General features: G+C 37.7%; 1 protein-coding gene and 1 non-coding gene across 2 annotated transcripts; both read left to right on the top strand.

Moving 5' to 3' along the window:
• Positions 1-422: 422 nt before the first annotated feature.
• LOC113280194 (pentatricopeptide repeat-containing protein At3g22470, mitochondrial-like) lies at positions 423-1,204 on the top strand. Its single transcript, XM_026528848.1, has 2 exons — positions 423-879; positions 963-1,204. Exons 1-2 carry the CDS (start codon positions 423-425, stop codon positions 1,202-1,204), a joined length of 699 nt encoding a protein of 232 aa, XP_026384633.1.
• An 833-nt stretch (positions 1,205-2,037) lies between these two features.
• TRNAG-GCC lies at positions 2,038-2,108 on the top strand. The gene has a single exon. It is a non-coding gene; the product is annotated as a tRNA-Gly (tRNA).
• Positions 2,109-23,451: the final 21,343 nt, after the last annotated feature.

Consider the following 23,451-nt stretch of genomic DNA (forward strand, 5'->3'; position numbering starts at 1 on the left):
GTATTAATAAATTCTCTGAGTAAAGAGGGGAGGACGGAAGAAGCTTCTAAGATATTTGTGTTGGAAAAAATAGACACTAAAACAGGGTGAAGAAAAGAATGTTGTATTAGGGTTCAAGGCTCTAATGAAAGATTCTTTTCGACAATTATTCGACCCTTTCCCAATACACACTGGTTTTGATACTGATGATGCTTGTAAGAAAGAAAATAGAGAAAGTTGAGAGATGTGTTTTGAATGAAAACAAGTCTCCTATTTAAAGAGGAAATCACACCCTTTGGAGATGACTCTTCGTCTCTACATGCATCTTTTTCGGAGTGAACAGGTGCGTCTCTTCCTTCAATGCGTCCATTGGTGAAACGAGTTTTCTGTTCAGTTTTCTAACTGACAGTAGGAACCCCAGAACAGAAAATTTTCAATTCTAAATGCCTTCAATTCAAGGGTTTGTTGAAAATATCCAACAATTTGATGCGATGATTAAGCTGCACAAAGAACCTGATGTATATACTTATAATTCCATGATACTGGGTCTGTGTTTGAAAAGTAATCTAGAGGAGGCGCACCGATTGTTTGATTCGATGGCGGATAAGGGACTCAAACAAGATGCTTGCAGCTTCAATCTGTTGATGAATGCATACTGCAAGAGGTCTGGGTTGGATGAAGCCATTCAACTCTCCAAAGAAATGCAAAAGAAGGGATTGAAACCGGACAAAATTACCTATAATACACTAATAGATGGCCTATGCAAGACCGGGAAAGTTCAAACAGCACAGAGCATGTTTACTGAGATGCAATCTTATGGGGTATCTCCGAGTATAGTTACATATAATGTACCTATGAATGGGCTTTGCAAAGCTGGAAACATTGAGAAGGACTTGTGGGGTATCTCCACGAAATTCCCAAAAAAGGACTTGTGGCGGATGTTGTTACATACAACACTATGATCAATGGTATGTTCAAAGAAGGGATGTTTGTTGAAGCCGAAAAACTGATCATTGAAATGAAAAATAAAGGTTGCATGCCAGATGCAACTACGTATGATACCATTGTTAGGGGTTATCTTGAGGGAAATTGTGTTGCAAAAGCATTAGAGTTTTTCAAAGAAATGCGAGGAAGGAAGTTATCACTGAACGATACCACTAAATCTCTGTTAATCAGATCCTTGTCTGCAGATCAACTCAACAACTTGGATTTTCCTGAAACCTAGAAAAGATTGATGCAAGGGTTACAAGGGTCGGGTAATCATCATGGCTAACTGTCAATTTATTAGTTTGTCTGATTAACGGGCAGACCCAACTTGGATTTTCTTTCTGCAGTTTTATAGATTACACTTTCTTAGACATTTACACTGGTACTAGCTTGAAGACCCAACTTACGAACACTAGTCATAGCTCATCGTGAGCATGAGTTGATCATTCGTTTAAGAAAGAAATTACATAGCATTATCAGTATTTTCTAATGTGCAGCACCAATCTTGTATAATGTTGCATGAACTGAAAGATGTCCAAGTGAAAATATCAGCTGAAATTTTCAGACTGGCTGCAAAAAAACACCGGGAACACTGTAAAAGAGTTGCAAAATGTAGAAGTAAATCGCTGTCTTACAATTGAACACTGTAAAAGAGTTCCAAAATCTGTTAATCTATTTATGAGCTACATCAACACCTTATACTTGTTTGAAATGGAATTGCGATGCTGGAACAGTCTGCAGTTCTATTTCAATATATACCTGCGCACTCCATCAACACACTTTTTAATCTTCTTACTTTGAGTAATGCGTTTTCAGGTAGGATCAAAGGTGTAGGTATCTGATCCAATCATGGCGCCACAGCAGAGATACTGAGTCACTCATCAAACTTAGTAAAAGAGTTGCAAAAAATAAATAAAAGTCCCTGTTTCACATTTGAAACAGGTTCTGACAAAGAATTTCAACCCCTAAATTCCACAGCAGCATCAAGAACACCTTATACATATAGCATACTTGTAGCTAGAAACTCAAGAGGAAAATGGGGAACGGGAATTGCAAACAAGACAACAGCAGGCACCAGTGGTCTAGTCGTAGAATAGTACCCTGCCACGGTACAGACCCGGGTTCGATTCCCGGCTGGTGCATATATTTTTTTCTAGTTCTTTTTTTTTTTTTTTTTGTTTCTTCTCTTTTGCGTCTCCATTTTGCAATTACCAATAAGAATTACCTTTGGAAACTGCATACAAAAGCATTTAAATGTTCTATGTTTTAGTCTCTGAAACATAAAACATAGCATGCAGGAAAGTAGTTGCGCTTGTACCTCTCTTGAATCTTATCAACTGTTAGAGCCAAATCAAAACTAAAAAACCCACCATTTATATAAATATACATAGAATCATACTCACAAGTTATCTCTTATTGTTTTATCACCAAAGAATCTTATCAGAGAGTTTGGGATTGGATCCAAGCGGGGAAGTTGAATAATAAGGCAACGAGTTCCATGGCGTAACAGCAGTATCACAATATTATTGTGTCAGGATTTTCTTAGGGAATCACTGACAACCGCGGAATAAAGGATCTTGAGATATTATGATGAATAATAAGTAAACCAAGCACAAGCAACTATAATAATACGAGAAAGATAAATCGACTCACAAGACACAAGATTTATAGTGGTTCGACCAATACATAGAACTTGTATATATTGTCTACGTCAACTTTGAGCAGCACCAACTCAAATCCACTATGAAGAAAAACGATTACAACGTCGTGTGAATCCCAGCAAACTCTTGGTTACACCGCAACAATTACCCGAGACGATAACCTTGTCTCTTGTTCCTCACCAATATGCTCTCACAACGAAAAACCCTAGCTTTATCCCTAAAATCTATACAAGAAATCTCTCACCGATCTCTTGATCGTTTTCTACACAACACAATCTACAAGGCCTAATTACCTATTTATATAGGTTACAAACTTGGCCACCAAGAATCCTAACCAGTTTAGGAAACCCCTTCCCTAAATAACCACGACTAACTTTAGGAAATAATAATTAGTCTTCAATAACTAACAATCTCCCACTTTGAAGACTCATTGATTGTCTTCAATTCTTCTTTTCTTCAACTTTGGATTGACGGTGCTAAAACATTTTCTTTGTTAATGTGGCTCTGTTCCCAGATCCTCATTCTGACAGACCAACTAAAGCCTTGCAGAGCTTTAACTTGTATGATGTAACTCCCTTGGTAAACATGTCCGTCGGATTCTTCTCGAGCTTCAACTCTCCTTCTTCTAAGAGATCCCGAATGAAATAATAACGAATAAACATGTCCGCTGGATTTATCACCCAAAGCTGTTTCTGGCGCCAAAAATGTAGTTGCAGGAAAACCTACAACCACACCCCAATGTATCTAAACAATCACTCAAGTAATCATAATGAATTCTTTATTAATTTTCAAGGATTATAATTGGATACAATGGATAACAATGACTTTACAATGACTTTACCTGCTCTCCAAACAAACTTTCTCTCTCCTAGTTTCTTATCTAACACACACTAAAAGATCCTTCTTCCATATGATGACCTCTCTCCTTTATATAGGATTCCTCATAGTGGATGACAGCTAAGAGATCCACTATTTTCGGAATCATTGTGCGATACATTCGCTCATGTATACTCACTCATTCTCGCACATCTTATACTTCGCATAGAACATCACACTTTACTCATGACTTTACTGACATCATCCAATACGTCACTTTAACTTTGCCATGTGCGATAATCCTCGCTTATATCAAATAATCCTTATTTCACATAATTATTGATATGTGCGATATTCCACTCCTACAACAACAACAACTTTGATGGCAGAGGTTGTTGCTCTCTTCCTCGACCTACGGGAAGTCTTGCACTTGCAGATCTCTCGCCGCATCTTGAAATGGGCTTCAATCAGGGAAGGAAATAAACATACTTCACAGTTTTCACAGTGCAATTATCAGATTGTGTAGTCTCCTATATGCACTCCAACTAGTTAGCATTATTCCTAAGACATTTACAGTTTCCCGAATCGACATTATTCCTGCACGAATTATACTCAGCGATACAGTATACTTACTGTACCAATGACAAATTAAAGCTAATGAAAATTAAGATGGTTTTCATTTTTTATTGATTTTGCTTTGTTCTTTTTTTTACCAAAGTGCGTTCCCACTATTTTGTCTTGGCTCCAGTTTATAGCATTCGCTGGCATTGATACTGGCTTGATAAGGTTAGGCCTTTGGGGTTTGGAAAGATGCATGATTACTCACTATATATATAACTATTTATCTATCCACTCTCATTCATTCTCATCAAACAAAACCCTAGCAGTCTTCACTTCAGTCTCTGTCTGTTCATTGGATCTACTACTCTTCAATTTTAATTTTCAGTGTCCAAAATGATAATAGAGATAGGGATTCTGAACGAGATATCGGTTTATTATGAGATTCAACACTGATGAATCTACTTCTCACAATGATCTTTCCTCTCAAAAGCATTTCTGAAACCCTAAAATTTAGGTGATCGTCATTCAGTTTGGATCTAGAATCTCTAGAAAATCAAAAAAGAATCTTATTTCATAAATTAATCAGTTTATGTAATGGAAATCAATAATATTTAATGGAAATGTAATACTGGAACCAGTTTATGTAATATATGAATCTAGATTAGCTGCTTCTGGAATTTGTATGAATAATTTGTCGAATGTATGTGTTATGTGTAAGTTGTAATAACAAATTACTTACTATAACTTTTTAGAAAGAGAGTTACTCAATAGAAACTTTTTAAAAATTTAGTTGTAATAATTCTTCATTTTAACAAAAAATTTTAACGTACCGCACCCAAAAACTCCCCCAAAACCGTTGTGACACAAAAATATGGGCTCACTCACCTTTAAAGGGACCCCTGCATGTTCCCAGAGGGCGGGGCCCATCCGCCCCACTCACATGACGGTTTTGGGGGAGTTTTTGGGAAGATATGTGTAGAATCACAGTCATTTTAATATCAAGAAATGCTTTGTTATTTTGATAGGAGTACTTATCTGATGATCAACTAATATAAACATCTGAACGGAGAAAGTCATATGTTTTACTGTTTTTTGTAAAATCATAAATTTCCTATAAAAAATTGCGAAACACATAGTTAAAAATTATGATCAGCTTTAATCGATAAATAGGCTAATCATAAAACCTGCAAAATTTGTTCTCCCCTTAATCGGAGATGCCTAACATGGAGAGAGGAAATAAAGAAAGGGGAGTTATAATTTTCTTGGCTTGCGTACGTAGAAGCCGAGTAAGAACGATGGTTTAGTTTTTATGTCAGCATTGTTTAAACCCGTTGGATAAACATTGAAGGAAGGCGAGGATATTTTGTCAAAATACTTTATCAAGGGATCCGACCCTTTTAATATATTTCTTCTGAATACGATTTTGAGATATTTTATAAAAGGGTCATATATTTTGCGGCTAATTAGAGTTTGGGTCGTAAAACATGCAGTTGATATGTTTGGGTCGTTGACTAACCAAAGACCGTTAGAAAATTGGTAGCTGACTTTCTTTAATTTGCTAAACCCCATGACCATTACTTGACTAGCGTTGACTGTTTATATATTATCAAAACATTTTGCTCTCGTCCTTCGGCATCTTCTTCCATGAATTCTCGTTTTATATCACTTCTTTTAGTTGAGCAACTCTGTTTGGCATGAGAGTGTACGATTTTTTCCCATCAAGTTCCATCGCTTCGTTATCACCACCACATAGCCGCTACCATAGCCACTGTCGCCACTTCCATGAAAACATCAGTTGATTTAAGATGAGTAAGTTATCATCAATAAAACCCTCTTTTAACATCTTTTCTTCCAGCACTACAATTCCTTCAATCAAACATATTTGTCAATCAATTTAGGGTAGAACCACCAAAGCAGCAAACCCATACGTCAGATTCAGTTAGATTTTCCAACAAAAACATAGATGAAAAAAAAGGTTTCCAAAAATCTTCGTTCTTTGGTCTCCATCTTCCCAATTCACCACAAACTCAAAAAAAAAATCTTCATTCTCTGTAACCTTTACCCCGATAAAAAGCCTAACTTACCATCTAATTTCTACAAACAATTCATATTCATAAAAAAGATAAAAAAAAACCGATCATATTATTCATAAACCCCTACTTGAAAAGTGGGAAGTTCTCGTATGAGTTCAATGAATACAATCGAACCAAAAGGCTTTTTTTTTTTTTTTAATCTAGAACCAAAAGCCTATTCAAATCCAACAATGATTTCAGAGTACTCAATCTTCAAAACACACTTATGCCTAACCAAATCACTTTTATTATAGCTGCAGAAGAATGAATGAAATTTACACATTTGGGTATACAATCGTAGACGGTGGTTTTGTATTGATGTCATTAAGTGTTTGATGAAATGCAGTTGTATCTTAGTGAAATATTTAACCGAGGTTAGGACAATTTTTCTTTTGACTGTTTATTAAGGGTATTCTGGTAAAAAAATACATAGTCAAATTCAGTCTACGACCCTTATGCATCAACTGCATGTTCCACGATCCAGACCCTAATTAGCCAATAAACTTGCGAGTCTTTTACAAAATATCTCTTTCTTTTAATTCTAAATGCCTCGTTACCTGCCTTTGAGATAGGGAAGCCTTCTTGAAATGGGCTTCAATCGGGGGAATGAAATAAACATACTTTTCAGTTTTTACAAGGGGAAATTAGGGGGAGACCCAAAAAAAAATATTCTCATTTTCAGGTCCACAATTAATTTTAGGTACCGTGACACCCATAATTATATGAAATTATTAAAAATGTATGCATGACGGATTATGCATCCGCATGACGGGTTATGCATCAGGGGTATAATTGGCAACGCAACTTGGATATAACATATCTAAAAATCCGCGCCTTGGAATTTTACAAATTTTATGTCGTTGGAAATCTTTTTAAGAGAGCTACGCAACGAGTACCAACAACAATATTAAATTTTTGTTTTTCACGAAAAAATCGGAAGTGATCATCATTTTAGGCAAAATTTCGAAAATTGACTACATAACCATTATGCAGCCACCAAAAAAGATGCATAACACATTCTGCAGACGCATAACGAATTATGCAACCATTTTCTCGACTGCATAACAAATTATGCATCTGCATAACAAAGTTATGCATCTATAACAAGTTATGTAGCCATTGTTTTGGTTGATTTTAGTGCGTACATAAAAAATTGATGCATAATGCATTATGCAAACATATTTTCGGATGCATAACAGGTTATGCATCTATTTTCTCGATGCATAAAAGATTGTGCAACAAATTTCTCGATGCATAATGCATTATGCAGCCATATTTTCGGATACATAACAGGTTATGCATCAATTTTCACGACTGCATAACATGTTATGCAGATATTATTGTAGGTGCATGACAAGTTGTGCAGTCTTTGTTTTTGTTGGTTTCAATAGTGACGAAAAAGTTGATGCATAACGTGCTATGCAACCGTTTTCTGGACTGCATAACAAGTTATGCAACAAATTTTGTAGATGCATAACAGGTTATGCATCCATTTTCATATTTGCATAACAACTTAAAACAACACCCAACAGACTAAAAACCAAATCTGATCTTGACATGTTATGCAGTCATAACAACGTGTCATGCATAACTAGCCACCAACTTCACAGCTCCCCATCTATATCTCGACAAAAATCAGACTCTTCAATCTCGGACAATAAGCACACCCTCATATCCATTGTTGCAGACGTAGAATAAAACATCATAGATTCAAGTCAAATCCTGGCAGCAAACCAAGTTGTCGTTGATAATGCTTCTTCTGTCAAAACCTAATGTGTTAAACCCTGTATTGTCGCACCATAAACCGCCTCCAAAAATCCTTGTTCGATACAAACACTAAACACCAGCAATCTGCAGCCATTCATCTCATAAAACTGACGGCAGCTACACTCTTTCTTATCTATTTTCAAGGACCCAAACTCTATCTGATGCTGAAACAAATTGGTACCCAAGTTAGCTCACCCTACTGGCTTCTAATTAACGCCACATCCGCTGCAAACAACCGTTGTACTCATCCCACAAACGCACAGCAAAATAGCAAGGAAACGGTGCGGTCAAGCAGCTGTAGCTGGTTATGTTCTTGTTGTTTAGCCTTGACCAAATCTTCCACATCACTAACCAAATTTGCGAATCACTCTGCACCATTTTCTTCCTTCTTTTCTCGCTGCCATAGCTGTACCAAACCCTCACCATAGACAACATGTATCCTTCGATATATTGTTGGTTTCAAACCCACGACAACAACACACAACACCCACACAAACATCTGCAGCAGCATTGTTTTCTTCTCCTCTTCTTACACGACCCAGATAATCAACAATGCCCATAGCAGCAACCATTGTAACAGCTGCGAACTAGGTGGTAATAAGATGGTGGTTCAGCTTTTCTGTCGAACAGTTGATATACGCTACCTGATGGTGTTGTTGTATGTTGAGAAACCATCTCCTTCAGCTCTCCAATTCCTGCAATTTCACATTCAACACAGCCCAATAACTCCACTTCTTCCAGGAATTATAAACTAGACTCATTCATCATCATTTACTGTCACAATCAACCACAACAACAACATCTCTTGGACAGAGAAAAGAGGGGATGTAAGAAATTCTTCTTTCCTGGCTCTCTTGAGTTAAAATACAGCCCAAACTTCTACATCATCTCGATCTACCGATTCTTCGAACACAACCACCAAAAATCAATCAGTCCCAGATCCCCTTTTCTTTATTGATTTCAGTTTTGCAACTTCACCAAATTCCTTATCTGATATTCTAAAACTTCATTCATAATCAATTACATCAACAGATCAGACCCTAACTTCTTCCTCTCAAACATTACCTCAATTGTAGATGATTCGAATCACAAACGAACCCTTGAATACACCCAATCCAGTTGACAAACGAACCCAACTTGGTTGCTGCAATTTCTAATCTCAATCGAGATTTTGGACTCCGTCGATAGATAGGAAAGAAAGTTGTAGGGAGATACGAATCTGAGAAGAAGAAGAAGAAAAAAAAAAGATCGAAACATAATTTCAGAAATTATGGGTTTGAGAATAATTTTCTTCCAGAAAATGAGTGCGCGCCTGTGTTTTTCTGAGCGTGGGTTTCATAATAGAAAAGTCTGGGAAAATGGGTCTCCCTGTAGTTTTTACTTTTTACAGTGCAATTATCAGATTGTGTAGTCTTGTATAGCATTACTCCTAAAATTTACAGAGTTGACAGAGCCGACATTATTCCAGCACGAATTATACTCGGCGATACATTAAACTTGCTGTAACAATGACAAATTAAAGCTAATGAAAATTCAGATGGTTTTCATTTTGACCCCAGCTATCCACAGGGCCCTTAACGATATATACATCGAAAATGATGGATGCACCGAACACATTCCATCGTGCTGGGTACCGTGTGAGTGAGGGAGTGGATCCCACTCCTGCCCCACTCCCTATCCCAATTCTGAGGGTCACACCGGGACTATCTGATCCCTCTCGGTGCACAACTCAGTGTTGCTTCTCGGTGTATCTATCAAAGCCCTATATAGAGGGCCAAAATTTGATTGACTCTACGATTATTGACCAAAAAGCGAAGTGTTTAGAAAAAGCAACAAAGTGTTTGGCCTTTGTTTCTTGTTTGTTATTAACCGCTGCTCTCCCCCCTCCACCACCGCATTCAATTTGTAAAAGATTTTCAATCCTAATTAAAACTCTACAAGGAAAGAAATTGTGAATGAGGCCCTAACTATAAGAAAAGGTATTCGTTTGAACTTTGAAATTCATTAAAAAAAATTGATTTGAATCTTAAATCTAAACCTTAACAGGTTCATTGGTTACACCACTAAACAAATAGGTTGTGCTGGATCATCTCAAGCTAAGCAAGATGACAATTATTTTTTATATTTCTCATTGTGTTTATCAGTAGAGTTTCTGGTTTTTAGGTTTTCTCTGAATCTTTTTATGTTTATTATTCACGATTAGTTTTGTTGATACTAATTAGACAATTAGTTTTCTTTGGTGCAGAAAATTGGTAATTACCAGGAAAACCTTAGTTTAGCTTTCCAGGAACGTCAAAGGAAGACTGGTATCTCCATGAGATCCGCGTATCTGCGTTTCCAAGTGAGAAATGTGTTAGGAGCGCATTCCTAGCATGCAAAAAACGCGTTCCCAACATTAAGAACTGTGAGAAACGTGTTAGGAGCGCATTCCTAGCATGCAAAAAACGCGTTCCCAACATTAAGAACTGTGTGATTTCAACTTCGGACCAATTCTTAATTCCCACAACTAGTTCCAACACGAAACTTAATTCCCATACCTAAATCCCGACATGAAACTTAATTCTCACCTCTTTCCAACATTTAAGTTCTTGTAATCAGCCGTGAAACTTAACTCTCATGCCTAATTCCAACATGAAGCATAAATCTCACCTATTTCCAACTTCAGACCTAGAACTAAAGAGACGTGATAAGTCTTTATAAGGCCTTCAATTCCATACCGTCAGCAGCAAACACAACTCATCAAATCATTTTTCTTCCTTATCCTTTCTTCTTCCATGGATACATCTTCAGACCCAGTAATAAATTTAGAAGAGGATGATGGTGACCAAGCTGAAGAATCAACCTCAACTCCTCTTGGGAAGTACGTTCAAAAGATTGATAAGAAAACTGGAGATAAAGAGGAGGTGGTGGTGGGCAGAAATTCATATGCAATTTCGGGTTCCAAGTGAAACCCTATATGGGATCTTATACAAGGGTGCGTCAACACTTGATCGGTATTTTATCGGGCTTCAAACCTCAAGGTATAAACCTGCGTTCTAAAGTTTTAAAAAAGATGAGAGAAATTTTAAAAAAAGAAGAAGTTGATGCAAGAGTCCTGTTCGGTGATAGTGCCAAGGTCAAGCTTGTGGCAGAAGCTCAAGCTTATTTCTTATACTAAGAGTTCTTCTCCGAGGACCGATGCTTCTTTTTTTTTTTTGTACTTCAGTACTTCTTACGGGAAGTGTATAAATCTTTTCGGATTTATAGTAGATAAGTGTGCTTCTTACGGGAAGTGTACTCCTTACTTCCAGTTACTTCTTCTACGGATGGACTTCCAGTTCTGCTAGAACACATCTTTGATACTTATTCAAGTATTAATGAAACAATCTCACTAGAACAGCGAGTAGGATGACCAACCAATGCTTACGAAGTACAGTGAGCCAACATGGTACAAAACTCCACGTAAACCCGATCATGGCTCCACTCCGAGGATGCAAAGTTCTACCACGATGGAGAACTTCAACAACAACGATAATTCAAAACCCAGGAGTGAGGACCCAAAAGTCTTGCTGGTGACTATTTGCCAAAGTGGAAAGATGATGAGCTACAAGTCTGATGCCATGACATAAGGCCAAACAATGGTGCAATCTTATGACAATAATGTGAGATTTGAAGACAATGAACCAGAGTCCGAAGATGATGACGAAAATGACTCCCAATGCGCAACGGTGGTTCAACGTACCAAGACGATGATAATGTAGGCTTCCAATAACTAAGGCTTTTCATTATCAACGATGGTGTATAGCTCAGCTCAACTACGAAGATGCCAAGTCTGATGTCGACGACGGCATGAAGATGCCTAGTCTGATATCGACGATGGCATGAAGATGCCAAGTCTGATGTCGACGATGGCATGAAGATGCCTAGTCTGATGTCGACAAAGCTAAAAGAGTTTAACCCAAGTCTGATGTCGACGACGGCATGAAGATGACAAGTCTGATACGATGAGTTAACCTACCTTCTACACGATGTTCAAATTTCATGATAATGAAGTCTCGTTAAAATGAACCAAACCCCGATGATGACTCAAAACCCGATCCAGAAACGCAGCCAATGACAAGTATAAAATAGTTCTGATGCCGGTGGGTAGAAAGGGGAGAGTGGGAGGAGTAAGAAACCCACTACCTCTGAAGAGAGGAGTAATAGCTGGGTAGTATTACTACCTTCATTCCCCCACACTCATTGGTCACTCGAAGTAAGAAATTCCACTGTTATGTCATTCTAACCAATTGATCAACCAAAGCTTACAAAGTACAAAGAACCAACATGGTTCTGATGCCGACGGTACAAAGTTCCAAGTGAAAGAAAGATGAAGATGAGGTTCATGACTGACATCAAGTACCCACATCAAACGGTAGATTTTTTGAACCGGATTGGTTCTCTACCAAAGGCAGTAAGGGGCACACATAAATCCGACGATAATGGTGATGACAATTCAACTATTCTAATGACAATGCTACAAAGTCTCCCGAAGATAAAATCCTGAGAGGATGGACCAATGTCCACTGCAGCTGATGCAAGCAAGACGATGATGCTAGGACCGATGACCAAGTTCCCTGGAAGCACAGTTCATCCGATCCCAGCTTAGTCCCGAGGGAGCAAGGCAGATCAGTTCCATTCCGACGATAGCTGCGTTCCAATTCTCTGATGACAATGGCGCAATGCTAGAGGAGGATGCTTAACTCAATTACGACGCCCCAAAGCGACACGAAGTATGGTCTATCCGCTGGCCAGCTCTGTTCCGAAGATACTCCTACTAAGAGTGCCAAAGTTTAGCTCTTGGTAGTAGCTCAAGCTTACTTCTTATACTAAGAGTACTTCTCCAAGGATCGATGTTTCTTATTCCGAAGAATATTACGGAATGTTTCTTATACTTCTATCCTTTAGTGACCATTATTGTACTTCATGTCTTTCCACGACAACGATGGTCCATTTTTTAGTGACGTCGATGACACCTCAATCCTAATTACGATGATCCAAAGTCCGAGGTTGCAAAACTGAGGAATACGATGGTACAAATTCATATGACGATGACTATATCTATTCTAGTACAAATCCCATGGTACAAATTCCGAGCCATACCGAATATCAAAGTAAAGCTCAAAGACGTGGTCCTTTCTTGATGACAACGAAGACAATGAGCCTAAGTTTTCCCACCATGGTCATGCTCCGATGACATCAAATCCGGGGATGATTACACAAGAATAGGGGCAAGGTCATACGATGATGGCGAAAAGCCATACCATGATGCAAAATCGGCACCTCGTATTTCTCATTCTCCATGCCTCTGATCGAAGAACATATACCAGTGGTTATCCTTCATTGGTGACCATTGATTACTTCGGAATTTTTCTTATACTTCCATTCTTGGACCATTGATTACTTCATGGACACCAATGGTTATACTTCATTGATGACACCAAGGATAACCATTGATGATATCCTTCATATACTTCTACAATCATAAGAGCACCACCATTAACCATTACAAGGTTCAGTTCCGGAATAACTGAATGATGCAGTTCAAGCCCAACAATGCCAAATTTGTATACAGAGATACATATCCACACACCCCAGCAGCGCGAAGACGACCATTGTCCCAATCCCGAACATAAGGGGTACACATATAGCATAAGCCTTGTCAACCATTGGCAGCAGCGGGGCGACTACTTTTACTTTCACAAGCTTCGTCAACCAGCTTCTGAAACCAAAAGGGGGCATATAGAGTTTGCAAATACTATACTCCTACGTTTTTGCAATGCATACACATACACTTTCATAATACTTCGTAGTTTCATTTCATACCTTCTAATTACAGAAAATTACTTTCTATGAGAGTATTTCATACGTTTTGCAAAATTCATTACATTTCATACATGCTGAATAACGCATACTTTCCAAAAAAGACGGTGAACCGGGGGAAGCATCACCGGTCTCATATCATCGTACTGGGGAAAGCACTTGCGTGCAATCTCTCCGGACTCCCCTGTAAGCGTCTATGAGTGTATGATTAGGGGAAGGCATCAAACAGAAAGAGATACCAAATATGACATGCCTTTAGAAGCTCAGCGAAACGGGTGTTTGGAAAACATTCAGTTTTACACCACGTCTCCGGGACTTTCTTAGACCCCCATCATTTGGTAATCCCCTGACTCGGGATTGGCCAACGGGATGACAGACCCCAAACATAGCACAAGGTAATCCCTTCGTGACACTATGGTCTCAAACACTCACGGTTCTCACTGATGATGAATTCATAAATATTCTCAATGCAGGGGCAAGAACAACCATACAGACACTTAATGTTTGTTATAGCTTAATATAAGCATTTTGAGTTTATTTAAAAAATACTTATTACTCATGCCATCATTTCATCTTACTGTTTAATACATAAAAGATTTATTTAAAATTGAGATACACTGAAGCTTTCATTTCATAACTTATTATAGCCTGGTACAAACTGTTGCAAATGTTTACATGTTCAATTGCAAAAATGGGCCAGTAAACCAATTCTAAATCTAGTCATTTTAAGTACCATGCATAGCGTTTACATGTTCATTTTAAACCAATTTTTAAATCTAGTCATTTTAAGTACCATGCATAGCGTTTGCAAATGTTTACATGTTCATAACTTATTATAGCCTGGTACAAACTTTTATGAAGCTTCGGTATTGAGTTCTAAAATACCATGCATAGCGTTTTCATTTTAAGCTCTTTTCATTTCCTTAAGAGTCCTGTAAAGACTCTTCTTTACTTAATTTTTCCCCTTGTTTTATTTTTGCCAACGCACTATAAAATGGGTATTATTGCAGCCTTTCAAAAACGTTTCAATGTAACAGTGATTTTTGAACTTGTTTTTTGTTTAGATTGGTAACTTCAAGCCTGATCGGTTGGTTTCTAACCCAATAATCTTCCTTACTTGAAAATTATTATCTTTTAAGCATCTGATGTGTTGAACGCTTAAAACCTGTTTATAAATATTCCCATGAATCATTCTTTTTTATTTCTCTTGGTAATTGTCCTTCACTATCTTTCGTTCAGATCTAAAACTAAAGGGTAAAATTCACTTTTTAGTAAAGATTCATTTCAACTTAGTAGTGTTTAACCCCAAATAATTCAAAAAGAGAAAGTGCTTTTCAGATCATAGATTACAAAAAGTTTTGATTAAAAAACTTCTTATTATTTTCTCTTTCAAAACTTGTCAGATGTCAGATTATTAATCAGACTACCTTATCTTGTCTACTTTATGTTTTTATCTTGTCAAAAAGTACTACCTTATCTTGTCTACTTTATGTCCTTATCTTGTCTACTTTATGTCTTTATCTTGTCAAAAAATACTATCTTATCCTGTTACCTAGTTTTTATGAATTATTAAAGGTCGGGAGGTGAAGTCAGAAAAGTTGATATCCCTTTTCCCTATAAAGAGAGGAAGATAAGGAAGGAAAGGTGAAAGAACCTTCGTTCTCTATCTTCGTTTTCATATGATAGAGACAAAAGGTTAAAGAACCTTTGTTTCTCTATCTTCGCTTTTGTGGGGCAGAGAAAAAAGGTTAAAGAACCTTCGTTCTCTATCTTCGTTTTCATATGATAGAGACAAAAGGTTAAAGAACCTTGATTTCTCTATCTTCGCTTTTGTGGGGAAGATAAGGAAGGAAAGGTTAAAGAACCTTCGTTCTCTATCTTCGTTTTCATATGATAGAGACAAAAGGTTAAAGAACTTTTGTTTCTCTATCTTCGCTTTTGTGGGGAAGAGACAAAAGGTTAAAGAACCTTCGTTCTCTATCTTCATTTTCATATGATAGAGACAAAAGGTTAAAGAACCTTCGTTTATCTATCTTCGTTTTTGTGGGGAAGATAAGGAAGGAAAGGTTAAAGAACCTTTGTTCTCTATCTTCGTTTTCATATGATAGAGATAAAAGGTTAAAGAACCTTTGTTCTCTATCTTCGTTTTCATATGATAGAGATAAAAGGCTAAAGAACCTTCGTTTCTCTATCTTCGCTTTTGTGGGGCAGAGACAAAAGGTTAAAGAACCTTCGTTCTCTATCTTCGTTTTCATATGATATAGACAAAAGGTTAAATAACCTTTGTTTCTCTATCTTCGCTTTTGTGGGGCAGAGACAAAAGGTTAAAGAACCTTCGTTTCTCTATCTTCGCTTTTGTGGGGGGGAGACAAAAGGTTAAAGAACCTTCGTTTCTATATCTTCATTTTCATATGATAGAGGCGAAAGGTTGAAGAGCCTGCGTTCTTTATCTTCGGTTTTATAGGGAAGAGGCGAAAGGTTGAAGAGCCTGCGTTCTTTATCTTCATTTTTATAGGGCAGAGGCGAAAGGTTGAATAGCCTTCGTTCTCTATGTTCGTTTTTATATGGCAGAGGAGAAAGGTTGAAGAGCCTTCATTCCCTATCTTTAATCAATTCCTTCGCCGGACTTTATTCTCATTGAAGAGACTTTCTAGTTGCTAAAAGAGATGTCGAAGTACTCAAAGCTTGAAGAATCTTAGTTGCCGAAGTACTCAAAGCTTAATTCTAAGTGATCTAACAAAGACCATTCGTGCAGATGGACTCCATGTTGCCAGTAGGCAAACAAGCATTGAGCAATGAAGGATAGATAACTCAGAATGGAGCATAAAATCCTCAACGGGAAGCAAGGATAAGCAAGGAATGTTTCTGAATTCCAGTAAAGAATAGGGGCAAGTATTAATACTTTGTCGTAATGTATTCTTTACCGGAATTCTTCCACGAAGAGTGCAAAAGCTTCTCGACATGAAGCACTTGAAAGAAAAAACAACCAGTATAATGACAAACAAGGTGAAAATGGTTTTTCTCAAGGATTGTTCACCAACAACCCTAAAGAAAAGGGGAAAATTGTATACACCTAAAATATATTGACACATGGAGGGTGATTAGAAGCTGCAGCTGGATATGAGGATATAACAACATACAGCGAATCAATCCTAAGTCTGCTTACAAACTAAGATAATGTCACTTTTGTAAATAACTAGTATCCCTTTTTCCTATAAAGAATGGAAGATAGGGAAGAGAACGGGGGGAACTTTTGGAGAGAAAAATAGGGAAGAGTAAGATACCCACTACCTCTGAAAAAATAGAATAGTAGCTCGGCAGTATTACTACCTGCTTTCTATCTTCGGAATACCTTCGTAACACCTTCGTCTTACCTTTATTACTAAGAACTCTCATTGAACTTCATCATATTTAATGGGGTTCATCAACCTTGTAACAGATCAAAACCATTATAAAACTTTCTTTTACCCTACCGTAGATGTAGACACTCCGATGTCGAACCACGTTAATTATTGTTGTGTGAATCTCTTGTTATTTATTTGTTTATATTTACCTCTTACTTGCTGTTTTATGATTTAAATCAAGATCCTATGATCTTGTTCATTTGAGTGTGCTACTAGAAAAATGGTAGCCACATATTCATTTAATCTGCTATTCGTATTTCATTCTAAAGCTTCGCCTATGTATGGTAAATGTGTAGTACGTGTAATACTGAAAAAGGAAAAAGGGTCAAATGCCCAAACTTCCTACCTGCCTACAGAAAAGAATCGGCTACCGCCGGAAATCAGTCAGACTCCAATCCTGCTCGGAACAGCCAATTGAAAACTGGAAAATCTCTTCTCTTTTTAGTTAAATAACAGTCAAATAGGTTATGAAGAAACAGGTAAATGAGTTTGCTCATTTCTCTTAAATTTTTTTAGAGTTGCAACAGTGCCAAATTGATCCCATTTGTTGTGATTATATGGAAAGAAGCAAGAAAATAGTATGGAATCCTAAACATTGAGTTTGTTCTTTTTGTTTTGCTTTTGTTTATGTGAGGTCTATCTCTTTCCTTTGATGTATTTCCTAATTTTCTTTGCTTATTTCCCTTCCAATCGTTTCGTAGGTTAAGAAAGGCCAAGGCGAGGCATAAAAGCAAGGCTGTTCAGATGTGATGTGAATTGTGTTCCAATGAAGCCCGCTGTATTATAGGGGTTTGGTTTTGTGCCTGTAGTTGCAGGAAAACCTACAACCACACCCCAATGTATCTAGAGAATAACCTAAGTAATCATAATGAATTATTTTATTAATTATCAAGGTTTATAATTGGATACAAAGGATTACAATGATTTTACTCGCTCTCCAAATAAACTTTCTCTCTCCTAGTTTCTTGTCTCACTCACACTAAAAGTTCTCTACTCTATGTGATGACCACTTTCCTTTATATAGGATTTCCCATAGTAGATGACAACTAAGAGATCCACTATTTTCGGAATCATTGTGTGGTACATTCGCTCATGTACACTCACTCATTCTCGCACAGCTTATACTTCGCATAGATCATCACACTTTACTCGTGACTTTGTTGACATCATCCAATACGTCACTTCAACTTTTCCATGTGCGATAGTCTTCGCTTACGTCAGATAATCCTTACTTCGCATACTTATTGATATGTGCGATATTTCATTCCTACATTTTTCCTCTTCTCATTTCGCTTACATCGTGGAGTGAGCGATATGAGAAATTTCCATCCTATAATATCGCATGTATATATCTTTTCGTATTCTATCTTGCCGACATTCCTCCGGAATTCCAGTTTTCCTTAATTACGTGTGTATTTTTAACCACTTTTTATCTGACACGTCCTTTTAACCGCCTGTTTTTATCTGTTCATTCCTCGCACTAATGAAATGAAATCTTGAAAAATGGGACTAATCTTTCCTTATATGTCTTCTTCTTTCGTCTTCTTGTTTCTTCTTTTTACTTCCTACTTTCTTGGTTCATCTTCTCTGTTACTGCTTTCATTAATCTTGATTTTGTCACCAAATAACTTACTTCTTTTACTTATCTTCATTCTCATTCTAAAAATGGCTCCTGCTGGTAAGAAGATGGAGACTGAATTCAACAGGTTAAAGAACGAATTCCATTCGAGAGGTTACTCACTTTCTCTTCCCTCATCATCTGACTATTCATTCAAACTCAATCTTGATTTGATCAATTCCTATCAATGGAACAATCAAAGAGTTATTGTTCTTTCTATTCTTCCAATTCCCTTGTTCAACCCAGAAATACCCTTATTCTATGAAATTCTTGCTGATGATCGACTCGCACGGGGAATATTCCAACTAAGTGGTGATGCGATCAGAATAACATTTGAGTATTCTCGTCGCGCAGATGGTTTAGAGTCCTCATTTCAATCATTGAGACATTCTCAGAGGACGCTATGTACCCGTTATTCACAGACCGATTCACGTCAGAGCAATTCTCAAAGTGATTGAAACTTTCATGACTGTCGTCACTAGGTGAAGATAAACTTGATCAAAGCGAAACGCTTTACCAACACAGGAGTTCGATATAAAAGATAAGCAATGAATGCTCAGCTCGAAATGTCAAGTGTATGATCTAGTTTATATAATATACGTCTTTTATCTCATAAGAAGTAGGAGATAGAATAGATAGACTTTTGAGTGATAAGTTCAAGTCTCCACATACCTTTTTGTTGATGAAGTTCCACGGTTCCTTGTATAGATCTTCGTCTTTGTATGATGAATCGCCATGAAGTCCTTGAGCTTAACTACACTTTCCTATCCTAGTCCGAGACTTATCTATGTAGGCTAGAAATCATGACTCATAGTTTTGATCACTAACATTGACAAGCATGCTTGAGATAGCAACGCATGCGAGGTTGACCGAGCTATGCTCTAACAGTGAGAGTTGAAGGAGGGAAAAATATCTTTAAGTTGAATTTTTTTTGTGAAAATGGAAGATGATTGTGAGGAGAGAATTGTTGCTGCTGAATCTTTAGCTCAACTATAACAAGAAGCATGTATTCAATCTTCGGTTAATGATAACAACTCACAATTGGACTTGTATGATGAACCAACACCCTTGGAATATGATATTCGTGAGCATGAAGTGTTTTTTGAAGAACCGACCCAAGAAAGTAAACAAGTTCAACATACAAGCATCCCCAACACACAGGTAATGCCGCCAAGAGGTCGAAAATTTGATTATTTTTTTTTTTGAAACTGCCATTTTTTCTCTGAAAAGCTTGGTGCCGGCATACTCGTAGTATGAATACCACGTCGACACCAACATAACCGGCACAATATTCATATTATTTTCATGCTGGCGGAAATTATCCCGCATTTTAAATCAACCGCCGGCGTGGTGTTCAACTCAACAATTTTATGCCGGCACGCAGTTAACTTTTTACCTACCACCGAATATTCCATGGAATATCCAAACCGGCATAGTTCACTCATAACTAACTATGCCGGTACCGCAAGAAAAACATCCTGGAGTTAAAGATTTTTGAACTTAAATACCGGTGTAATAATTAAATTACCGAGAACACCGACACCTTGTACCGGCGTGGTTTGTAAACTATGGACAAAGCCGGCAGAAAGTACCGTCTTGGAACCTTACTTATCGAGCATGTCGGCGTTGCGAATCCCGGCATTAATGTTCAAGAAAATACAATGCCGGTACTGTTAAAAATTAGATCCTCTTTTTCAAGTGCAGTTCCGGAATACCGGAACATTAATCGAAAATGCCGTCACATGTTTCTGGCTTTGATTGTTTTGGCGGTACTATCGTCGAGCATGCCGGAACTAGTACCCGGCATAGTAATTTAATTTTATTTCGAACTAATTTAATTTTATTTTCATTCATTTCTTAGATTGTGACATACGTTGATCCGAAAAATTCCAAACCGCTTGGTCTGGATACGTCCGAATACTATAAAATGCCTCTGGCATGTTACCAAACACCTAGTTTTTAGAAATTTATGTGGGGATTGCTTGTAATTAACTTTATAATCTCCCATTTTTGTCCTTATGTAGGGAATAAAATCTCCATAGGAAGCAATTGTTTGGGCAAAAGAGACGGCTCTTAAGAACATGTGTGTGTTGGTGAGGAATACCCAACGTTCAGATAATCGTTTTGAGATGGTTTGTGAGAGAAGTGGGCAATACAAGAAGAATGATAGACATAAGAGAAAGGGTTATGTATAACCAAAGAAGACTAATAGGGTATACAAGACTCGTACGAGGAAGGATAATTTCCCCTTTAAGCTTGTATTTTATCTAAGAGACAAAGAAAAGGAATGGGATTGTACGGTGTGGTTTGGCCGTCATAACCACCGGGATCCGAAAGATTTTGTTGGTCACTCCCTAGTTGCGAAGATAAAACCCCATGAATTCGAGGATGTAAAGATAATGACCAAAGCATGTATCAAACCAAGAGTGATTCTCAGAGGCTTCAAGGAAAAGGATAATCGGAACGCTTCTTCCCTAAGTACAATTTATAGCGCACAAGCAACCATTAGAAGGGTGGAGTGAGAAGGGAGGACCGTTATGCAATAATTTGAGAAGATAGTTTTGGGATCACAACTACATGCGTATCATTAAAAGAGGGCCGGACGAAAAACCCCTTCAAATATTAATTGCGCATCCTTTGCTTTCACAATTTTCTCATACATGTTGTGGTGTTCTTATGATGGATTTCACCTACAAGACAAACAAATACAACATGTCATTGTTCAACATCGTTGGGCAAACATCGGACAAGGTATCATTCACATTGTCTTGGTGTTTAATGGAAAACGAGAGGGATCATAATTATCATTGGGCATTACGACAATTGAAATTATTGTTCCCGAAAAATCAATTTCCGAGGGTCATCATAACCGATCAAGATGATGCACTAATGAATGCTATATCCTATGTATTTCCGGATGCGCAAAATTTCCTATGTACATATCATACAGGTCAAAATGTGATAAAACATTGGCATGCTTTGTTTGAACCCTCTAAGGAAGATATTAAGAAGAGAATGGTTTCTCAACTAGAGGAAGATGTTCGCAAGAAGAAACTATCACCCGAAAAAGAAGAAGATGAAAAAGGAAAGATTAAAGAGCGAGTGGACAAAGAACACCAAGAAAATCATAAAAGTTTGTTGGAATTTCTTAAGGATTGGGAGAAAGTTTATTGGTCTCTTACCGATGATATATATGAAAAGAGATTGAACATGTTTATTGCCAAATATAACGAAGTGTATCCAAGTGTCGTCTCATATTGTCGGGATAAATTGTTGGATACGTTCAAGGAAAAATTTTTGCGTGCATGGACAAATCGGTATAGACACTACGGTAATGAAGCAACTAGTATAGCAGAGTCCGCTCATGGGAGATTTAAAGATCTCATCCAGACCGGCCAAGGAAACATGGTTACGGTCACCGGGGCAATGGAGCAATACTTTAAGGCTGATATCGATAGGATAAAGAAGGCCTTTGAGAAAAGCTCAATAGAAGGGATGACATCACATTTTCGATATAGTAATTTGCTCCAAGGAATAGAATTCAACGTCTCGCATTGGGCAATAAAACATATAATTAGAGAAATGAAAAAAGAGATAAACTACGGCAAAGCGGGTGATGTGTGTATTTGTCCCGACATGTCTTCATTGGGGCTTCCGTGTCGTCATATGCTTGTGAAGTATGAAGAAGTTATACCTATTGAGGTTATTGATCCTTTTTGGAAGTAATTATCTTTCGCCCCCCCCCCCCTTCGGAAGCTCCCATACAATCACCATGGGAAACAAAGGAGGCCAAGGAATTCTATGGAGCTTAATAACGTGGAAACTCGGCTAGCCGGAAAGTATTGTTGAGCCAACTAAGGATAATTAAACGCCCATGGATAGCACAAAGTGAAGAGCCAATAAAGGGAGACCCGCCTGGTAGACCACAAACTAAAACGACTAGGAGAAAACAAAGGAAAGAATTGAAAGAAATGAGTCAACGTGAATGTGAAGACGAGGGATGTAAGAAACAGGACACAACTGGATGTGAGCTTTCAGAAGCAAGGTTCGCGGAAGCGCCGGTTCCAAGGAAAAGGGGTAGGCCGAGGAAGGAACTTCCATCAAGTCAACAACAAACGGGGAATTCCGTATCCACACCACAAGCCGATGAAGTGCCGGTTCCAAAGAAAAGGGGCAGGCCGACGAAGGTGAAAAAGCGGGGGTCTAACAACACTACCCAATATTTCGCTTAGCAATCTGTATGGACTAACTCCGAAATACTTTGCTAGAGAATCAACTAGACAGTCATACTCAATCTAGATAAAAGTAACTCAAGGAGTTAATATCTCTCTCTTGTTTTTGATATTACTCAAGCTAATAGAAATCAGCGAGTCCTAATCAAACAAAAGGAATACTTGTACGGTAACAAAGACCAACGTCCAAGGATCAATCAATATCAATAAACAACCAAAGGTTGGATTCCCAATTGATGATCACGAATGCACAATCTGTATTATTTCAATTATATAAATATAATGCGGAAAAGAAATAACACATACACCAGAAGTTTTGTTAACTAGGAAACCGCAAATGCAAAAAAAATCCCGGAACCTAGTCCAGATTGAAGACACACTGTATTAAGCCGCTACAGACACTAGCCTACTCCAATCTAACTTCAGACTGGACTATAGTTGAACCCCCATCAGTCTCCCACCGATCCAAGGTACAATTGTACTCCTACGCCTCTGATCCCAGCAGGATACTAC

Source organism: Papaver somniferum, chromosome 5, assembly GCF_003573695.1.
Source record: "Papaver somniferum cultivar HN1 chromosome 5, ASM357369v1, whole genome shotgun sequence".
NCBI classification, from domain to species: Eukaryota; Viridiplantae; Streptophyta; class Magnoliopsida; order Ranunculales; family Papaveraceae; genus Papaver; species Papaver somniferum.